The 22,691-nt window shown below is 41.7% G+C and overlaps 3 protein-coding genes across 3 annotated transcripts; 2 read left to right on the top strand and 1 right to left on the bottom strand.

The window, feature by feature from the left end:
- Nucleotides 1–443: 443 nt before the first annotated feature.
- Nucleotides 444–5,682, top strand: LOC127757499 (protein SUPPRESSOR OF GENE SILENCING 3 homolog). The gene is made up of 6 exons (XM_052283015.1): nt 444–694; nt 1,460–2,526; nt 3,728–4,016; nt 4,338–4,582; nt 4,861–5,018; nt 5,171–5,682. The coding sequence occupies exons 1-6, from the start codon at nt 625–627 to the stop codon at nt 5,388–5,390; spliced, it is 2,049 nt and encodes a 682-aa protein (XP_052138975.1). The 5' UTR covers nt 444–624; the 3' UTR covers nt 5,391–5,682.
- Nucleotides 5,683–6,756: 1,074 nt separating this feature from the next.
- Nucleotides 6,757–12,488, top strand: LOC127756757 (protein SUPPRESSOR OF GENE SILENCING 3 homolog). Its single transcript, XM_052282132.1, has 6 exons — nt 6,757–6,897; nt 8,104–8,942; nt 9,653–9,950; nt 11,163–11,407; nt 11,618–11,775; nt 11,930–12,488. Exons 1-6 carry the CDS (start codon nt 6,837–6,839, stop codon nt 12,156–12,158), a joined length of 1,830 nt encoding a protein of 609 aa, XP_052138092.1. The 5' UTR covers nt 6,757–6,836; the 3' UTR covers nt 12,159–12,488.
- Nucleotides 12,489–12,895: 407 nt separating this feature from the next.
- On the bottom strand, nt 12,896–16,652 carry LOC127756756 (translocase of chloroplast 90, chloroplastic). Its single transcript, XM_052282131.1, has 3 exons — nt 16,489–16,652; nt 16,182–16,331; nt 12,896–15,468 (listed from the first exon to the last, which is right to left on the bottom strand). Exons 2-3 carry the CDS (start codon nt 16,300–16,302, stop codon nt 13,232–13,234), a joined length of 2,358 nt encoding a protein of 785 aa, XP_052138091.1. The 5' UTR covers nt 16,303–16,331; nt 16,489–16,652; the 3' UTR covers nt 12,896–13,231.
- Nucleotides 16,653–22,691: the final 6,039 nt, after the last annotated feature.

The raw sequence follows: 22,691 nt of genomic DNA, 5'->3' as shown, positions 1-22,691 counted from the left end.
GTCCCTTTGAATTAAATGATTTATATAGAAATTTCATAGGATTCAAATCCTATAGGAAATTTTCCTATTTGACCCTTTGATTCAAATGATAGAAGCTTTCCAAATCCTATAAAATTCCTATGGAAGGACACATTGCATGTGGATTTTGGAGGAAATTTAGCAAGAGCTTTAACCTCTTGAAAAATTTTCTTCGAGTCTATATCTCTCTCATCCAATTCCTATGTTTTTCTTGCGCTCCAATCAAACGACAATTCTTATGTTTTTCTTGTGTTTTACAATCTTCTGTTTTACACTTCAATTCCTGTCAAAATCCTATATTTTTTCTATTCTTTCATTTTTTCAACCCTGCGATTTAAAGAGACCTTAAACCTGCACAAGTGTGAAGTCTAGGGTGACTCAGCTCAACTCTACTAGTAGGAAGTAGGAATGCGAAGGGTTCGTTTCGTTTCCACACCACCATTGGTCAAGTCAAGCTGCGCGTCCAATCCCACAACTCACTGACGCGTGGGCCCGGATCGTCCTCACTACTACTACTGTGCAGTGCAGCCAGCACTAGTGCTCTCCTGCTCTCCTCTGCTTCTCTTCTCCTCTCCTCTCCTCACCGGGAGAGTGGAGACCCTCGAGATGCCCGGCGGTCGCCGCGGCGGCGGCGGGCGTCCTGGCTCCGGCAGCAGCAGCAACGGCGGAGGCTCCGGTGAGCACCCCTCCCCCGCGCGCTCGCGCCGGCGGCGCCACCCTCTCCGCCGGTAGGATTCAGGGCGGTGGCCTCGTCGTAGGCATGTGCGTGTATATGTTTTTTTTTTATTCCCGTAGATTTTGTGCTGTGCATGGCCTGCTCCGATCCCCAGTTTCCTGGGCCTCTTTGATGAGACTATGGTTTACTGCATTGCATTCTGCTCCGTCAGTAGGAAGTCCTACCTCCTCCCATAATAATTGCATTTCTACCGTTCAAAGTTTGTCCCATAAAAAAATGTATTTATGATAAGATGAGACCCAACAAATGGAATTTGTACCCCAACCTTCCTTTTAATTAATTTGTAGTAGTAGTAATTAGTAAACATTATCCGGGAAAAAAAAGAAAGTGGCAAAGCTTTTGCCCTTCCTTCAGAGAAAAAATATTAGTATTATTATTATTTTTATTAGATATATAAAATCGATCAGCTTAGATTCATCTTGGATCTCATATTTTGCTAGGAGGTATGGTAAGAAATTTTAGTATTTTACCACACTTTGATAAATATATCGCGGTACGTACTTACTCATTAGTAGCAAACCTGAGGTTGGAGACTGTATGATGTTAAGTATGTGAGTTATGACTTGACTTGATAATAAGTATGTTAAATAGCAAACATGAGAAGTTGGTTGCATGTTCCACAGTGCAATTTTTAATTGTTCCTTTGTCAACATTGATACATATAGAAAAATATCATATTACTTTATCTAACTGTTTTTGATGTAGGGTATAGTTGGGTTGAGAAGAAGTCAAAGAAATCGGAGAAATCAGTTGGAAAGGGACAATGCGCACCATGTACTTCTTCAAATGCTGCACCTAAACCTGCTACGGCGTGGCAAGCATGGAGTGGCAATGGATCTTTACACCCTCCTGGAAATGGTCGGGTTCAACATTCTGATCATAGGCCTGCTGCCAGAGGCAGTCCTAGGTCACTGCCACAAAATAAGCATACAGAAACAAAATTGCAAGCACCGTGTCCAGTTGTGACTGCACCTCTTGCAAATGGCTTGCAGTGGGTACCCAAGTCTCGCTCATCTGGTTCTGAGAGCAATATGGATGATGCTCCTACATCAGGTTCTGACCCTGAAATGGACAATGGTGCAACACACCCAGTTGTGACTGCAACTCTTGCAAATGGCTTGCAGTGGGTGCCCAGGTCTCGCTCATCTGACTCTCAAAGCAACAAGGATGATGCTCGTACAGCTAGTTCTGACCCTGAAACGGACAATGTTGCACCACACCCAGTTGTAAGTGCACATGTTGCAAATGGCTTGCAGTGGGTACCCAGATCTCACTCATCTGGCTCTGAAATGGACAATGGTGAGGATTATGATTCATATGACGATGATTCTGATGATGATATGGTTGATGATACCAATGGTGACTTTGATTCTAAGGCAGCTGAGAAAAATTTTGAGACTCGAAAAAGGCACAAGCTATTGAAAAACATTTTTGAACTTTTGGAGAAGTTAAGTGTTGAACAGATAAATGAAAAGACTCGGCAATGGCATTGTCCAGCATGCAAAAATGTACGCGGTGGAGTTACCTGGTACAAAGGGTTACAGCCTTTGATGAATCATGCTAGAACAAAGGGTTCTAAGAGGGTTAAGCTTCACAGAGAATTGGCTGCATTACTGGAAGAGGAGCTGTATCGTATGGGAGTTTCAATGGCACCATCTGGTGAGTTCTTTGGAATCTGGAAAGGATTGCGAGAAAACACTGATCGTCCTATAGTATGGCCCCCAGTGGTTATTGTTATGAACACTCGATTGGAACAAGATAAGGATGGCAAGGTGGTGTTTTCTATTTCTTGCTCGAGCTAACAAATATTTTGCTTTTCTATATCATTTTCTGTTGCATTGTATCTGGAAGTTTTTTTTTTGTCCAATTGTAAGTCATGTTGTTTATTTACTGACTATGGTGTTGTATTAGGTCGCAATATTTATTCTTCGAATGTTATTGAATTTTGAGTAAATTTCATAAACCCCACCTGTTATGGCCCAAGTTACACAAAACCATAGGGATTTTGACACGTGGCACATAACCCCGATGGTCATAAAGTTTCACAAAACCACACTGTTAGCCATTTTGACATACTCATATATCATTTTTTTTAAAAGTGGATGTAACATTTATATGATGGATAGAATCCTCATAAATTTGAGATATGATTGTAAAACTCAAAAGTGTTGTAGATCAAAATCAAAATGATCAATAGTGTGGTTTTGTGAAACTTTAGGACCATAATTCCTGTGGTTATATGCCACATGCCAAAATCTCTATGGTTTTGTGCAACTTGTACCATAATAGGTGGGGTTTTATGAAATTTACTCTTGAATTTTAGTTATGGGTAATGCACATGGATTCTACTAAACCTAAATTGTACACATAACTTTATGGCTGTCCGCTATTTCTTTCTGTAATATCTGATCTAATCAGTTGTACTCAATGTGTAGCAAAATTAAAGAAATAAGACTGATTTGTTTTCATATGGTTCTGTTAAATTTTTTTTATCTATTACTACGTATCATTAAATAAAATGTAAATGCATCCTTCAGGAGCACTTAAGATGGCAAATATGATGGTTTCCATTACTTAAATATCAGATAGCTGTCATATGCATTGCAAAATCGATCCATGGACACGGTTTATCTCCATTACCAGTTTATTTTGTTTATCATTTTTATGTTAGTTATTATTTTATGTGCCATCAAACATTTTTCTTTGTGTTGAAGGTTTAAAATATTTACAATATTCAAATAACATAAAACTGCAAGAAAACATATTGTAGTTATTCTTTATTATGTTTTGCTTGCATTCATACTCCACTGCAATGAAACATAAATATGGCTACTAATTAGGATTGTCTAGGCATACTTGGCCCAACCAGTTGAAGGTCATTGTACAAAAACATCCATTTGATCTATCTTTTAAGCTGTATGAAGCTAAGATTTACTTCATTCTAATTTATATTTCTCCCTTGACTTGTTCTAGTGGAAAGGTATGGGAAACCAAGAGCTCCTTAGTTATTTCAGTAAATATCACGTGAAGGAAGCATGCCATGCTTATGGCCCAGATGGGCACAGTGGCATGAGTGCGCTAATATTTGAAGGATCTGCCGTGGCCTATAAGGAGGCAGAACGGTTGCATTATCACTTTGTTGATCAAAGAACAGACAGGTATGCGTGGTTGAATCATAGGATCGTCATACCTGGTGGGAAAAGGCAACTGTATGGTTTCTTAGCTGAAAAAGAAGATCTGGAGGCGTTCAATAGACATCATGGTATAATGTTTAACTTCTTTTCATATATAATGCTCTGAACTCTGTGCAATTGTATGTGTTTGCTGTCTTTTGTTATAAGCTTTTAAAATGGAAACATGATCCATACATGTTCGCATGTTTGAAAGGTGAACATTATAAAATATCATTTTGGAACCTTTTATTGTACACGAGAGTTGGAGTATTGTCAGAACGAAATGCATCACCCGTATGACTGTGTATTCATCTAATTTCCTGGTTTTCCTGACAGATTAGCTTTGCTGTTGCATGTCAATTTCAACATAAATTCAGACTATTTTTTAAAAAAAAATGTATGATTTTCAGGAAAAGACTATTTGAAATACGAGATGAAATCTTATAATGAGATGGTGGTTACCCAATTGAAGCAGATGAGTGAAGACAACCAACAACTGAATTATGTGAAGAATGAGATGGTTAAGACAGAGCAACATTCTAAAGAAGTAGAAGAAGCCTTGGGTGTTGAGACCCAGAAACTTCAGGGAGCAATTGAAGATAATATTATTTTGAAGAGAAAAACCAAGGAGATGCTCTCAGAGTGCGTGGAACAGGTATTGATTGCTTAATAGTTACCCTGGTGAACATATTTTCTGCTAACACATGTATGATCTGCAACCAGAAGTAACATAACTACAAAAATCTGCTTGGACACTGCCTCCTAAAATCTTAATACAAAGATACGCATCGCTCTTACGTATTCCTGAAAAAAATCTGCTTGGACAGGCAGTCTTCTGCAATTAAAACGTTTGCCATAGAATCCCTTTTGCTTTGTCTCATGTTAACCTTGTTTTGATTTTGTCTCCTTTCCTCACCTTATGGCTCTATGCAGATGGAGTTTAATGCGAAATTTTATCATGAACAAATTGAAAGACTTCGCAAGGACACCGAGGAGAAAGAGAATGAGTTTGAGAGGTTGCTGCAGGAGGAGCTAGCAAGAGCTATAGAGTGTGATGTTGACTCTGAAACTACAGAAAATTGCAGGCTAAGGTGTGACCAATGCGTGGTTGGGACTTGGGAGCAGTTGAAAATTTGATAGTACTTCTGATTATCCTTCTATTGATCAAATATAGTTATGGGTGTCTCTGTGAATGGAAATGCTCAACTCCGATATATCACTAATCCAAAAATATTTTGCGCAGGGAGGAACGGGTACAAAGAATCATAGATTGCCAGGTGAAGGATGCGGAGGAGTTTGATGCTGAACAAGATGAATTGATCAAAGCACACGAAGAGAAGAAGGCGAACGTCAAGATGGAGTATATGGCGAAGGATGTTGAGCTCGAGGAGGAGCTTTATGCCGCTCTCACAAGTCTGATGGAGAAACACAAGCCGGACATCTTCCAACCGTCAAGCACTTGAAGAGCTGCAGGCTTGCAGCCCACCATATATATGCCCTGCTCACAATAATCTCAAGAGGTCCCTCTCCCAAATGAACAATTTACATGCCGATAAATTGCTTGAAATGCTCAGAAACTCTCCCGAGTCGCGTCTCTGGGCAATTATGTTGCACCCCCAATTTGGTGTTTTGATCTGCAATTTTTATGCGTCTGCAAAGGTCAATTTGATTGAGCTGACAAGAATTTCTGTTGCTCAACTCAAAGATGACGTGCTATTCTTGTCAAACATATAACTCTACACGGTTTTGATTTCACTTGCAAGTTTGTGCAAATAAAAGCAAAACAGATGGTTTTACTTTGCAAGTAAAAGAATTTCGGAACTGCCTTAATATTTCTAGAGATTCAGAAATATCACTTGTTTTTGGGTTACTGCAAGCATGGTTTGAAGTTTGGACTTAATTTTGGAATGAAAAATCGGTTTGATTGTCATATATGGAAGCACATGCTACCGTGTCATGATCAGATGAAATAGGATGTCGTATGTCCTATGTGTATGGTGCAGCAGTGAATTGGCCATCTCAACTCTTTCGAACTTCTAAAATCACATCTGTTGAAAGAATTTTAAGCGCACAAATTAATCGATCAATTCGACGACATCTACAATTCTGCACACCTAAAGACTCTGTTCATGTTAAGCTATACAACTTAAAGATAATTGTTTGAACTTCGAATATCGGGCAAGAAATTTGGGGGTATCACACCATTTCGCTCTGCAATGCCCAAATCCTGAAAATAATCGCCATTTGATGCATGGGCAATTGCCCTCCCAATCTCGCATTCATGATTTTCACATGCCTCAAACGTGAAGAGAACCTATCATGCATAAACTCCACTGTCACTACATGAATATCAAATCAATGCCTTCACATTTCATGAAACCTTTGTACTTGGGCAACTTTTAAAGATTTTTCATAAAACAGCATCGACATGAACCAGACTTCTCATGTCTTCATTCAATTCAACACCAACAACTAGACAAAGCTTAAAGGTCCCCTGCCAAAGTGCCAACTCCAAGAGTCCCAACCATCACTCACAGTGACATGTGGGCCCAGCTCCTCACGTTGACCGGAGTTGACTCGTTGACAGCCTCCCGGGCCCCACCAGACAGCGCGAGGTGCGCCTCCTCTTTAAAGCCTTCGTAAACTTACCACGGTGACCAAACTTACCTTAACTGAAACGTGGGGCCCACCAGTGTGGACCCCACTCGTCAGTGACTCGGGGTAAGCGGGGTGAATCGGGGGAGGATAAAACGAGCATTCCGTGCGGCCACCCACCCGGTGCGGTTACCGGCGCCCCCCCCCCCTCCATAAAAAACCAACCAAGGCCACAGGCGCGGCTCCGCTTCGGCTTCTCTCTCTCTCTCTCTCCTCGAAAACCCCAACGCACACAACGCGAGCCCCACTCCGCGATGGCTTCCGCCGGCGATCGCCGCGGCGGCGGGGGGCCTCCCGGCTCCGGCGACGACACCGGTGAGGCCCCGCTCCCCTCCCTCTCCCTTGTCCCGGTGGCCGGATGGCCGATCCCCGCAATGTCGGCGGCGGGTGCTGCTCGTTCGCGCGTAGGGTTTATGGGGTGGTCGGGTTGGGTTGGGTTGGATTGGGTTCCCCCGGGGATCGGTGCGTGGTTGGCGTGCGGGGTTTTGGTTTTTGTGGGGGTTTCGAGATGATGTGTGTTGCGGGGAGGTGGCCGCGGCGATGCGGGGGGGATTTGGTTGCGCTGCGCGGGTGGATTGTTCGAGGTGATTGGTTGTTTCATTTTTTTCGGTCGATCGGGGTGTGTACTGTGTAGGGGGTTTAGTGCTGTGGTGCTTTGTGTGGTTGCGGATTCGGTGGTCTCGTCCATGTGGTTGGTTCATCTGAAGGCGATGCGTTTTGGTTTGATTTGGTTAGTTTGATCCTTCTGTCTTTTTAGAGCTTCAGAGTTTGGTGTTGTTGGGTATTTTTGGGTTCCTTTCGGTGAGGATTTGTGTTCACTTTTTATTTGAAAAAAAAGGGAGATATATGCGTATTCACCTTATCGAGCATTCAGTTGTAATAGGTGGGTTTTTATTTGATTTTGCGGCTGGTTCATTGTGCTAAATTTGTGTTGTTTGAATGTTCGCCTAGCTTGCTAGACCGATAATTATGTCCACACGCTTATTGTAAGTTTGTAGCTATGTTAATTTTGCTTCCCTGCGCTCTTAGGTTTCTGGTGTGACCTTAATTTGCGATTGATCTATGCATGTGTGTTTAGGTCTTTACTACTGATAAAATTCAAAACTCAGAACTTTGCAAATACTACTTTATGCTGAATGATTGCTCTACTCAGTCTGGTCAGAATTAATTTACATTTTGTATAGAACTGTTGATATTTATATCTCTATGAATATTTTGATTGGACATAACATTACGAAATATATAATGCAATCCTAAAGTAGTGTTTACAATTGCTTTTGGAGACCTTTTGATATCAAGTACATATTTGTGACTTGAGAGAGTGTTCAGTGTTCTGTATTGGAACCTTTTATTGCTTTCATCATACATAAGAGCATTTCATAATTATTAATCACTGGCCTTCATCAGTTTTGGTGTGTGTCAAGGAGCTGCACTCGTGAATCTGTGTGTGCATGTGCATCTGCCTTATAATCACGTGAAAATAACATGTTATACTAATTTATGTAAATGCCTTGTATCCAGGGGGTGGTTGGGAGACTGTTGAGAAGAGGGTAAAGAAACCAGCTCAACAAGTTGGGAAGGGGCAATGGGGACAATGGAATTCTCCAAATGCTGCACCTGCACCTACTGCACCATGGAGTGGCTCTGGAGCTTTTCATCATTCTGGAAACACTTTGGTTCGACATTCTGATCGTAGGCCAGCAAGAGGCACTCCTAGGCCACCACCACAAAACAGGTCTACAGGGGCAGAACTGCAAGCACCACGCGGAGTTGTGACTGCACCTCTGGCAAATGGTTGGCAGTGGGGAGCCAGGTCTTGCCCACCTGGTACTGAAAGCAAGGAGGGTGGTCTTCCTTTGTCTGGTTGTGATCCTGAAACAGACAATGCTGAAGGTGATGACACATCGGACGATGATAATGATGATGATATGAGTGACGATTTGAGTGATGACTATGATTCTGATGCAAGTGAGAAAAGTTTTGAGACTCGGAAAAATCACAAGTTGTTCAAAGGTTTCTTCGAAGTCCTGGATGTGTTAAGTGTAGAACAGTTAAATGAACCAACTAGGCAATGGCATTGCCCAGCATGCAAAAATGGACCTGGTGCAATTGACTGGTACAAAGGGCTACAACCTTTGATGACTCATGCCAAAACAAAGGGTTCTATTAAGGTCAAGCGTCACAGAGAATTGGCTAGTTTATTGGAAGAAGAGCTATCTCGCAGGGGAACTTCAGTGGTACCATCTGGCGAGCAATTTAGGAAATGGAAAGGATTGCGGGAAGGCACTGATCGTGAAATTGTTTGGCCACCAATGGTTGTTGTTATGAACACTGTATTGGAACAAGATGAGGATGATAAGGTAACATTTTCTTTTGATTGCTGTTGAGTTTCGGTATAGATCTGCACCAGTTTTTCTGCCTGACTTATATCTTTATGAGCATAACTTTTACTCTTATCTTCTATTCATCATTCTGCAATTACAGGTCTTGTCTGCCACATTAAATTTGTAGTAAATATATATATTTTTGACTATTTTCTTGCTTATTTTTTTGTATCTCGTAAGAACATTGAGTTGATTCTACTGATTTGTTTACCTATTAGTATCAAAAGCAATGCACAATCCTCAGGAGCAGTTACTATATGTTGAATTTTGTTACTCAAATATTATATGTTTTTTCTTATGCACTTTGATATAAATTGATTAGCAAGATTTATCCTCTTCATCACACATTTTAGTTGAATTTATTATGTTTTATTCCAGCAGATATTTTTTTTCTCAAGTGTTAAAACTTAAAAAAGACTTCAAAATTCACTCTCTGTTGTGATTTTCTTGTATTTATACTTCATTGTGAAAGAATAAAAATATGCTGAGCAGTCAGGGTTATGTGAAAGAATAAAAATATGCTGAGCAGTCAGGGTTATCTAGGCATAGGTAGTATAATCAGTTGTTCATTAAAATGTATTTCTTATTTTCTTTATTATTGTGAAAGAATATCTGCTTGATCTATTAAATGTGTCTGCTTTTATGTTTTTATTGCATTCTAATATCTCCTCTTTGTCTCAATCTAGTGGAAAGGTATGGGGAACCAAGAGCTAATTGATTATTTCAGTGAATATGCTGCAAGCAAAGCACGCCATGCCTATGGTCCAAATGGGCACCGTGGCATGAGTGTGCTAATCTTTGACAGCTCGGCTGTGGGCTATATGGAAGCAGAACGTTTGCATGATCACTTTGTTCGTCAAAGAACAGACAGGAATACATGGAACAGTGCTCACAAGGTTACATTCTTACCTGGTGGGAAAAGGCAGCTGTATGGTTTCTTAGCTACAAAAGATGACATGGAGACATTCAATAAACATTGCCACGGTAAGCCATTTAACTATGGTTCAATATCCATACATTTAATTAATTAACGCTGTGTTTTTGGTGCAATTGTCATTCATCTGATAAATAACTGGCTTTCATTACTTTTATCTCCTGAATTCTTTCTGATGCCAATTATTATTGGTCACCTCTATGAAGTGCTCATGCCAAATACTAGCTTGCATTTTTATGATATGCTGCATATTCCTGTTCTTCATCTTCATTGGAATGTGATCACAATTGGTATTATTTACCGCAATATGTTTCTACTAATGCTTCACAACAATTCATACCTTCATTTCATTTTTATTACGTAGCATGTTATTATAGTGTACTCAATGCTCATCAGCTGGGTAGCTTTCTGGTAGTTTATCTCTACTACTTGAAAGCATGAATGTCTAATCTCATTCCATTCAAAATGATATTTCCCTTCTGATTGTAAGAAGAAAAATTCTATACTCAAGGACAATATGCAAGGGTAACTTACCCTCTTCGGGGGACAGCAAAGGATTAGATCTGTGCTTCTATGTTAATAAATCTTCAGTTATCTATTTTCTCCTAGAACATGGAATCCTATGATTTATGCTATGTATAGATTCATCATCATTGGGTTCAGCAAGAGTAATGTAGCCCATTAATAAAAAAGAACTGTTAAAGCAAAAATGTAAATGATGCTGATGGACCCTAATATTTTATTACCTTTGTGCAATACGGATAGGAGGCATGTGCTTGTCTTTTGTCTTGTATCCTTTACCTAGTTTCGTTTTGTTGTTTTTTTCTAAATAAAATACACCATTTTTAAAGTAAGAAAGATACTCTAGTTTGCAGATTTCTTTCTTTTATAAGAACAATTAATTCCTGAGCATTGCATTTGGGTTACATTCAACCCTCTATACTTCGAAAGTTTTATTTCTTCATATGCATTACAACCTGTCAATCTGTCATTCATCATAGCCTCTCTGCGTGTCAATTTGACTTCATATTTGCTATCCTTTTGATAGTAAAATAGAAGGGGAAGTGGTGTCTGCCTGTTTGTAATAAACAGGTCCTGGCCTCCCAAATATTTTCACAACAAATGCACCACCCATGTGACTGTTTATGTATCAATTGAACATGGCCATAAGTAATCTTGATTTTCTTAGCTTGGCTATCTTATGATTATTTTATTGTAACATTAATGCAAACCCCTCTTTCATACCTATTGCAAATTTTCAGGAAAATCGCGTTTGAAATATGAGATGAGATCTTATAATGAGATGGTGGTTACCCAAATGAAGCAGATGAGCGAAGACAACCAGCAACTGAATTATCTGAAGAACAAAATGGTTAAGAAAGAGCAGCACTCTAAATTAGTAGAGGATACATTGAGTGTTGTTACCCAGAAACTTAGGGAGACAATGGAAGAGAATACTATTGTACGAAATAAAGCCAAAGAAAAGCACTTGGAGTATGAGAAAGAGGTAACAATTGCTTAATTGGTTACCCTAATGAATATATTTTTTGGTAACATTTGTATGAGCAGCAACCAGAACTATCATATACTTAGTGTACATATCAGAAATATTCCGAGAGAACACATTCCTGCATTTGAAACTTGCCAATTTGACATTGTCTTGTACCCTTGTTTTGATTTTCGTTCCCTTTTCACCTTGTGGTTTTATACTTCGCAGATGAAGTACCAGGAGGAATTTTTCCATGATCAAATCGAAAAAATTCACAAGGCCACAGAGGAGAAAGAAATCAAGTTTGAGAAGTTGCTGCAAGAGGAGCGAGCAAAGGCTAGACAAAGTGATGTTGACTCTGGAAGTACTGAAGATCGCAGGCAAAGGTGAACAACCAGTTTAATGTTTTTTTGTGTGATGTCAGTTAAAATTACGATCCTTAGATCACTCTTCTAGGAGCAACAAATTTGAAATTTCCATTTGGAATGGAAATGCTCCGCATCAATATATAACCTAGTCGACATTGTTTCATTTGTGCAGGAAGGAAAAGATTCAGAACTTCATAGACTGCCAGGTGAAGGATGTTGAGGAATTTGAAGCTGAACGAGACAAACTGATCAAATTGCATGAAGAGAAGAAGGTGAAGCTCAAGAAGGAGTACCTGGCGAAGGAATTTGAGCTTGAGAAGGAGCTGGACACCGCCCTCACTGCCCTGATGGATAAACACAAGCCGGACATCTTCAAATCCTCCACCTCGCCTTCGACATGAAGAACTGCGGCTTACCATACATTTCCTGCTCATCTCCAATATCTAAGACTCCCATTTCCTAAGTACCCGTAAAACTTCTAGCGATGCGTAAACATCATTCTGTTGGGTGGATGCATGCTATTGGAAGGAAACCTGAACCAGTTCCGTATTATATGGAGTACTATCAGTTTATGGTTGCTGATGAACTGATGACTGTGCGCTGCGCTCTTATAGCAAGCGTGGAAATCGAATATATATATCCAGTTTATCTCATCATTCTGCTCTGCGTTGCATCAACTGCTGATTGAGTGCTTACGGTTTCCTATTAGCAATATATACTATCTTATTGTGTTAACCCTTTCATGTGTCTTTGGCATGCAGAACGCATTTTATTAGCCTACAAATACAATACTAGTATTGTAGTATGACATGCAAGCTTTACTATGCACATGTTCGACAACGAAATGCAAAGGAAGATTTGTTTCTTTTGCACGTTGTTGACAGTGCAAATTGCCCAAAATGTGGCTAAGTTACATCGCAAGAATGATGCCTCGTACCGTAGCGCACTATCCACTGTCAATTCGTCATCATTACAATTGGTTTCCAAAATGTTGAAATTTTGGCTGTGCGGAACATATGTTTTTTACACTAAATACTTCAATCCTGTCGGAATAAGATAAAACGTTTAATTCCAAACATCAAATTGTTATTGTTTTCCCCAAATATATAGGTTATACGTACTCGATAAATGAAATCTCTCCAAACCCATTCGAAGAGAAAAAATGGATTATCTTCTTATGATGAGACAGTAAGAGCTAATGGGTCATCCGCTCCACATAATTCTGAAGTAAACGTTATCTGACGTCAAAACTGAACTTCATTACATTCTTAAAAACTAGCAGCCTAGTTTGCATCAGGCAGAAGCCCATCTTTGCTAGAAAAATGCTGCATTTATACATCAGACATACAGTAATTCTGTACAAGTTGGAATCCTAGATTTTGAAGGACGCCCAAACTTTCAACAAGTAGCCCAAAATCTTGATGTCGCTGAACATCTGCATCATGCTATGGTTTGTGTTCTTTGTCCTACTCGTTTACTCATCTGAATAAGTGTCAAACTCAAACTGTTGCTCACCTTTATCAGTTGATGCTGTCCTTCTCCTGAGAAAGAACTGGATCAGTGTAACCGCAGCTACCAGGGCTATCTCAGAATGGTCTGAAGTGCTAGTCTTGACGCAGAAGCGGCCTAGGTTCCTGCTGTTTAGGTTAGCGCTGACTGAGACTTTCGATCCGCGGCCCATTCGGAAGTCTGACTGAAGATTGGTGCTGATTACAGTCTCCTTCTCGAATGACAGAGCGGTGGCTGCGACTGTGATGCTCTCTTCCCTCACAGGGTAATCTTTCCCCCTGAATGTCATTTCCAGGCCACCTCCATGTGCCACTTGCCCGCAGCCAACCATCCTCCCAGCATTGCCGACCAACTGAACTCGTTGCCCGACAGTGATGGAATCCTCTAATTTGGCACCAGTAAAATACTTGCTACCGAATTTAGTAATGGAAATGCCTCCTCCAGTAGTGTTCCAGGGCAAATTGTGGAACCTGGCATCCCCATTGACAGTACAGACCAGATCCTTATTTGCTGTTTGCATATTCATGCTCCCTATCAAGGAGCGGCCATTCTTACCGCTGTAGCTCACTGAACATTCTGATTGGATATACAGGTCTTCTTTGTCCTTTCTCATCTGCCCCGCAATTGATGCAGTGGTATTCTTTTCTAAATCTTGAGATACTTCAAAATTGATCCCATCAAATCCAATATCATGGTCCCATCCTTGTGGATCTAAAACTGGTCTGAACACCATATCATCAGTAATAAGGTAACGGTAGCGATGGACTGGATAATCAGAGTCAAAACTTGATGGAATTTCCATATCTGACATGTGCACAACCTCTGGGGACACGCTTTCTTCGTAATCATCACCAACAGCATTTGATGCATCAACATTTTGAGCTTCAACAAGCTTTTGCCTCCTAATTCCCTCCTTCCACTGTTTCTTTAGGTACAGAGTTTCACGATAGTCTAGTTCATCAAGATATGCAGATCTCTGTTCTTTTGACAATTTTTCATATTCAGATTTCTTCAGAACACGGAATGGCGGTAGCTGATCAGATTCATCCTCATCATCTGACACTTCGGTCATGTCAATGCCAACATCTTCTGATCTTGATGATGGATGAGGTTTAAGGAGTGATGAAAGAAGATGAGGCAGTGAAGGCAGTCTGGTATTTGCTTGTGACAGAAGGAAGCTTTCTTGGAACTTAAGCAAGGAATTTGCTTCTGCCAACAACTTGGTCGCCCCACATAGCAGTAAAAGTTCTGATACCCATACCTTCCCATTAGGTAAAACTCTTTCACCTTTGGTGTTCCGTCGGCACATTGGATGATTGTCAACAAGAACTACAGGGTTCTCCATCTGTGTGTTAGAAGCAGCCACCTGGATATGACGCTGCACCACATTCTTGCAATAACGGGCATAAGAGTCATATTCCAAAGGATAACCATCTGGTCCTTCAGGAGGAGATGAAGAGCAGTGAGTCATCACAAGGACAGTGTTGAACCACATCGAAGAACCCAAGATATCAGTTATGAGCTTCAACAGCGGGTATTCACAGTATCTACTGTTAATATGGTCAAGTCGCTCAAAGTACAAGACGATGTCAGGTGGTGATCTTTTAATGAAGCGCTTGACAGCATGTAAAATCTTCCTGTTCTTCCTCTGTCTATGGTAATGAGGCAACAAACCAGGTGTGTCGATAACTGTAACTCTTATTCCTTTGATTGTTCCATCAATCCTCCTTATCCTTTCAGTAGCAGGAGCTAATGCATTGGTAGCAACCTTTGGTTCATCAAAAATGGAGTTTATCGTGGCACTCTTCCCCACACCAGTCTTTCCAAGTAGAAGAATTCGCAAGGGCAGGTCCAAATCAGGTCCACCTGGTGCTTCTTGCTCTGCTGCTATAACTCTGGCTTTGTTGATAGCAAGGTTGGTTCTCTTGGAATCTGATTCGCCAGCTTTAATCAAGTTGGCAAGGTGCAATCTGTACAGTACCTGTGCGACAACATCAGTAGTGGGAGGCACTCCAGTTCTGTGCACAAGCCGCAGGAACTTAATTTGAAGAGCCTCAACATGCTTTAATGGATCTGACTTTGTGTTATCGTGATCTGGTTCATAAGATGCACTGGATGTGACCTCCGAATCTGATGTGCGGATATCATTAGATGGAAATCTATTGGCAGACACAGTTTCTACAATCTCATTATGCATCATGCCTGAATCACAAGATGGAATAAGGGGGCATTCAGTATAGTATTAACATGAGCATAAATCAATAACAAATGTGTCCTAAAGACCATTCTATTGGTAACATGAATGATCAACAAGTAACAGAATGTCCTCCCAGCAAAGCAAATGTAACTGAGATGTGACACCACAGATGCAGCTACACCAATTTGGCAGTACCACAGCATATAAATTTTCATCAAGAGCATCTATTGGTAACGAGTAAACTAATGAATCACGACGCAAGGCTGTGCTCCAGCGACAATGGCAAAAAGATTGAATCCTAATGAATTCGAATACATACGATTTCCACAATAGGGAAACAGTTCCTGGTAGCACACTAATCGACCACCAAACATCATACATGCCCAGAAGTAGTATTAGTGAAAACTATCACCTATATAATGCAAAGGCTTGTAATGAGCCCCTGCTCCATTTAGTGAAGTCCAAAATTTTGTCAATCAGATTTCAGAGGCAATACTGTACAACAGCAACATCAGAAACATCCAACAATTAATGATGCAGGTGCAGCGGCAGACTCGAAAACACATGGCACAGCATGTTATCCCTTTCAGAACAAGAAAGAACCTAAATAGAATCTGAACCATGGAACCTGAGCTGCAAATTCTAATCAATCACCATACCAAACTACTACTATCACTCATCATCATCATCAAGTAAGTAAGGCAGAGAGAGAACCTACCATCCCCATCGCCCCGGGGCTGGGCGGCGGCGCCGTCGTGGTGGGAGGAGAGCGAGAAGGGCCTCGCCGACAGCACCGACGAACCGAGCCGGTACGAGATCCAGTCCCTGAAGCTCATCATCACCAATCAGGAATTTCCACCCACCCCGGCTGCATAACCAGTACCAAAATCCTCATCAGCTCGAACCAACCCAAACAAACCAAAATAATAATAATTAAAGAAACAACCCCAATCTTTTCCCCCAATCTTTCCACCCCTCCTCGAATCGCGTGCAGGAAGGATTCGATACGGGAACCCTCACGCTACCTGGCCTGGTCGGATGCTCGGAGCCCGCGGCGGCGGCGGCGGCGGCGAGGGGGATGCGGATGATGGTGTCGGAGGGAGTTGGTTGGATTTGGGTGGATGAGAGGAGAGAGGGGGTGCGTCGGTCCAACCCAGCCGGAAACGGACAGGGTCGTCCGCGGCGGCGAGCGCCCGGATTTGTCACGTCTGCGAGTGCGAGGCCGACCGGGAGATTGGGGTCGCTGACAGGTGGGCCCCAGCGATCGGTGCGAGGGTGGTTATTCCAGGAGTGCAGCTGTGCAGGTAATCATAGAGCAGGTCCAATAAGCATTTTTTTTTTTGCCGGTGATAATACGGCCACGTTGGATTCTTTCATGACCTAGAACATGGAACAGAGATTAGAGGAGAAAGTGTGTGAGCCCGCGACTAATTAGTCGCCGGCTTCACACGCGCTCTAAGGCGAGCCAAATTAAAGTAGCGCTGCTGCTTGTCCCCCACAATACTGCTGGACTCAAAAAATGGGACAGAGCGCAGGTAAGGTAGGATGTCGTTGAGGCTTCAAGCTCATCGGCGAGCGACTGTGGCTAGGAAGGAAGCTTGGCGAGCGACACGATGATGACTAGAGTGGCAAGCTTGGGGACAATTCAACGATATGAACCAAAGCGGCCGGTGAGCTTAGGGACATTGATCGCCCTAAAAGATGACTGAATCTGGCTTGGTGTAGATGGCAAGAGAACCTCGAAGAGGTTGAGCAGCTTGTTCTTATGCGGAGTTAAGACGAGGTCAGGAGGAGGAGGATTCTAGGATTGGGGTCGTCAGTCGTCACCACTCCAGAAGAGGAGGTAGTGGCCGTAATACCAGATATCTCGACCCCCCTTTCCAATTATTAAAACCGGTGTAATTTAACTCCCTTAGTGGTTTTGGAGGACGGTTTTGCTGATGTGGCACCTACGTGGAGGTGTTGACCTGGTCTTCATTCAACGTGGAGTTGACATGTGCTTATTTGGCGTTAGAAATAAAAACATATGTGTTGACCCATTATCATTAACACAAAAACACTGTGGGACCCACATGTCATCCTCTCTCCTCACCTTCTTCCTCCTCCGTCCCTCCCTCTTATCTCTCTTTCTCTTTATCTCCCCTTTCTCTTCCCCTTCGGCCGGCGACGGGTGGTGACAGCTAGAGCGACGGTGGTGGGCGGGAGCAACGTTGGGGGGCTGGAGCGAAGGCGGCGAGTGGGAGCTGCTATTGAACTCAACGTGTTGCTTCGTCTCGGCTCGTCTGTGTCCGCTACTGCATGAATGGACAATAGCGCCCCAAGAAGCTCGTATTGCAGTGTTGCTTCGTCTCGTGTGAAGCCGAGACGAAGCAACACTGCAACATGAGCTTCTTGGGGTGCTATTATCCATTCCTGCAGTAGCGGATGCCGACGAGCTGAGACGAAGCAACAACACGTTAAGGTCAGCAGCAGCTCCCGCCCGCTGCCATCTCTTCCGCCCCCAACTGTCGCTCCCGTCCCCCCACCGTTGCTCCCAGCCACCACGGTCGCTCCCGCCCGCCACCGCTGCTCTAGTTGTCGCCACCGGCCAAAGGGGAAGAGAAAGGGGAGAGAAAGAGAAAGAGAGATAAGAGGAAGAGGGAGAGAGAGGAGGAAGAAGGAGAGGAGAGATGATGACATGTTGGACCCACATGTTAGTGGGTCCCACGATATTTTTGTGTGAATAATAAATGGGTCCCACACATATTTTTTTTTTAGTTCTAACGTCAAATAAGCGTCACGTCAAACCATGTCGAACGAAGACCATATCAACACCTCCTCGTAGGTGCCACATCAGCAAAATCGCCCTCTAAAACTGCTAAGGGAGTCAAATTACACCGGTTTTAATAATTGGGAGTCGAGATATCCAGTACTGTGGTTCAAGGATACGAATCATATTCGCCAACCAGTTAAGGGAGCTCAAGTGAACTTATTCCTACAAGAAAGTAACAAACAGCACGCATCATAGAAGCTCATGGAAGATATATGGGCCACAAGCCCAGACATTCTGAAAATAGGCCCAAGTACCCAACAACAGAAACCTGAACCAGAATTTATCTTTTTTTTTTTACCTGGACAAGTCTACCAGACAGCCCAATGTTATTATTTCCGGTTAGAGTTAACATGAGGAGAAAGTGTAGATAAATTTACAAGAGAATCCACGAATTTCATAGGAGTATAAAGCAAGATATTTTCATAAATTGAAATATTATCACTCCACAGGCCAGTCCACACGAGCATGCAATGCAAGTAAAATAACAAACATGCCGTTGGATATATTAGTCTTCTCTTTCACAATGGTGGTTCTTGTATAATGGTTTTGAGGATCCTTCTTTGTGAAGCTTGAAACAGGACTTCATCAATTTGTATCTATTCATCCTTGTGCTTCTAATCATCTTCGCCTGATCCAGGTTCTTCAAAATAATACAAAATATCACTACCCATTTTTTAATATACGATGCAGTTAACTTTTTTCCTGAAACTTTGACTAACAATGTTTATTCAATTACTTAGTTAAGTGAAGTGAAACAAGTACAACTAAATCTGCCATCAAAATCACTTTAAGCATGTCTTGTATGTTTGTATATTTGCACAAATATTTCTAAAAAAAGATGAATAGTCAGCCGAATTACAAAAGTCAATTGCGTTATATATTTTAAAAAACAGCCTTCTTCGGAAGCATCAGAAAGATAGCAGCATCTTTATTCAGTTATTCTTACTCCAACTAATGAATCTTTGAAATTCTGACATTTGCATTATCATAACCTTCTTCGGAAGCACAGAAAGATCCAACGCCAGCTTTCTTGGTAGTGGTAGCTGAAATAAACATCAAACTGTGCACCTATGACATTTATATAATGTTCCAAGAGCAAAACAAATTATAGATACGATAGATACCTCTCTGATGGCATCAGTCATGATGGTTCTTCCAATACCTTTACCGTGTGACTACCACGTCTAAGAAAAACCACTTAACCAGTATACAATTCAAAGATCTTCAACAAAGCATGTTAGCAGAAATAGTTTCACATGGAAGCATTTAGTTCTCATTCTTTTTTCTAGTCATTTAGCATTTATTTCAACTCATGGTGATGATAGAAATAGCTGCATCACAGCACATGTCATAATAGAAAAAAGGAAAAAAAATGAAAAGATATGTTTCCTCATTGTTCTGGTAAACGAATTGAAATAGGTCATCGTAAGTGCTGAATAACCTTCAAAAAATACCACTAGTAATCAGTAAGATGTCACATTATCATATTTTTCAAGTGCTTTTTAGTGTCTTTATCCCTCTTCATGCCATTTGTAGTTATGATTTCAATTGTAACTAACATTATATGTAAATTCTTATTTTAGATTCATGTGACAACCACTTATAGGAATGACAACTGCAATCTGCATTCTTAGATTTCTACTGTTGGTACAATTTGCCACTGGATTATCTATAGATTTATGGGGTTTGAACTGTGAAGGCAAAAACTACAAATCAAACAACATATACAGAGAGAACATTGACTTTTTATTGAGAACATTACCTCTGAAAGTATTAGCTAGTGATACTCTGTTTGTCAAGGTCATCACCAACTCAACTAAAGAGCAGTTGTATGCAGTTGGACAGTGTCGTGGCGACACTGATATTAGTACCTGTAAGAGGTGTATCACTAAGGCCATTAAGGACATACAACAAGTATGTTCTTCAAAGAGGGATATTATAGCATTTTACAACTTTTGCCACCTCGGAATTTCTGGAAAAGATTTTAAGTTTGATATTCAACATGACATGGAAAATATAGCTTCACAGGACAACCCTGGTTATATCAATCAGGGCAGGTCGTTTAGTGAGACAGTCATGTTATTTGTTGATGATGTGGCAAGAAAGACAACAGACCTATCGAAAGGATTTGCTACAGGACGAGAGAAGGTCCTAGGGAATGAATATAACTACACCATATTCGGCCTCGCACAGTGCTCACCTGAGTTAAACAGTTCAGAGTGTAAGATTTGTTTGGGGATCTAGCCTCTAGTCCGCATTTTAGTATGTCAACAGGTGGAACAGACCAACAATATGGTGTAATTTGTGCTACGAGGGATATCCTTTCTTCACGGGCCCCAATGTTGGACCAACTCATCTATCAAGCTACAGTCAAGCCTAAAGGTATGAGATGCAAAATTTATTTATGTTTGAAAGTTTATTTATGTATGATACTCTATTGCTGTACATTGATTGAAATATTTTTAGTTTACATTCATTCAAAAGGTACCAGGGGCCCTAGAATTTTGCTTTCATTTTTGGTGCTCACATGTGTTATATTAGACTCATTCCGTGTTTAAAAGTATGTTTATACATGTTTATCTATTGCCATACACTGATTAAACTATTGTTAGTTTATATTGGTTTGGCACTAGCTACTAGGGGCCTTGGTAGTATACCAAACTCACCGTGCTTTATATTTACATTCTTATTTATAAATAGATGTGTTATTTTCGTTCTTGCTAATGGAATTGTAATACCCATTAAATTAACAATTGACAATCACATGCAGGAACAAATCATAAGAACCATACAACTATTCTAATAGTGGCTATAGTGGTGTCGAGCGTTGTGGTAATCATAGTAGTCCCACTACTATTTCTCTTGAGGAAGAAACATGTACTGAAGAAATGAACAAAGCTCTCGAGTAAGCACTTCTAAAAGAATGACCAATGTTATGTACTATATATATACTTCAATCCCAAATAGAACTTATGAGCATTGTTTCACATACAGGTGTAGAACTATTTGGGAGCAAAAATATTGAAGGCTTTGGTGATTCTAGAGGTCAAAAGGATGCAGAACTTACTGAGAGCAAGGAGATTGAAGGCTTTGGTGATTCTGGAGATGAAAATGATGCAGAACTAACTAGGAGCAAACAGATTGGAGACTTTGGTGATTCTGGAGGTGAAAAAGACGCAGATCCAACTAGGAGTAAAGAGAGAAGGTCCTAGGGAGTAAATATAACTACACCATATTCGGCCTCACACAGTTCTCACCTGAGTTAAACATTTCAGAGTACAAGATTTGTTTGGGTTAAACAGTTTAGAGTGCAAGATTTTCTAAGGCTGATCTTGTACCCGCTCAATGTAACTAGGAGGCTACGGCACCCTATCCTACTAGGTGTAAAATTGACGGGGGGCCAAGGCCCCCCAGACCCACTCGGTGTAAAATTGACGGGGGGCCAAGGCCCCCCAGACCCACTCGATGTAAAATTGATGTTTAGTGACTCATACTAAAATAATATCTTGGATTTAATCTAAAACATTATAATGATCTTCATAGAGAGAGAAAAAAGATATTGCAAGATGATAAAAATATCAGTGTCACCATAACACTGCCCAACTGCATACTAGGGGGTGGGCATAAAAACCGAGAACCGTACCCGAAAAAACCGACACCGAAACCGAAAAAACCGAAGTTGCGGTCTTCGGTCGTTTGCTCGGTTGCACAATGGGAGAGACCAAACTTAGTTCGGTGGGTTCGGTCAGTACCAGCTACAAACCGAAGAAACCGAAGACCGAAAGTATCAACTTCCATGTTGCTCCAGGCCTCCAGCCCATTGTCTATTGGCCCTAGTAGCCCACCATCCATTTCAATTGGGCCCACATGACTAATTCCCAGACCACAACATGACTGGGTGAACAAAAGAAAGGAAAAGGGGAGTCTCGAGTCGATCTTATCCAGTTATCCTCAACTCGGCAACTCCTCGATGACGACGGCACATGCTCCCCAGCCTCCACTCGCACGGGACCTCGTCCCGGCCACCGGAGGCAGCCCTTCCTCCGCGTCACGCCGCCGCCTGCCTCTGCGTCACGTGCGACACGCTGCCGTGGCACCGCCTGGCCTTCGCGCCACGCCGCGCCGCCGACCTCGGTCTACTTGCCTCCACTTCTCCCTGGCTGCCGTCCGCACTACACATCCACACCTCCGTCTTGGCTCCGCATGAGGGGCTGCGTTAGGCATCGCCGCGCCGTCGCTTGCTACCAGTAGCCTGCCATTGTTGGAGATGAAGCCTGCCTACTCACGTCCCTTCTGCCTTCGGTTAGCCCGAAGACCGAAACCGAACTTTCGGTTAACCGAATCTCCGGTCTCTATTTCTCTAGGCATAAATTCGGTTTGTACATTTGGAAGACCGAACTTTTAAAAGACCGAATA

The sequence above is a fragment of the Oryza glaberrima genome, chromosome 12 (genome assembly GCF_000147395.1).
Source record: "Oryza glaberrima chromosome 12, OglaRS2, whole genome shotgun sequence".
NCBI lineage: Eukaryota > Viridiplantae > Streptophyta > Magnoliopsida > Poales > Poaceae > Oryza > Oryza glaberrima.
Note: the sequence above shows the minus strand (reverse complement) of the source record. Positions and strands in the feature narration are given on the sequence as shown.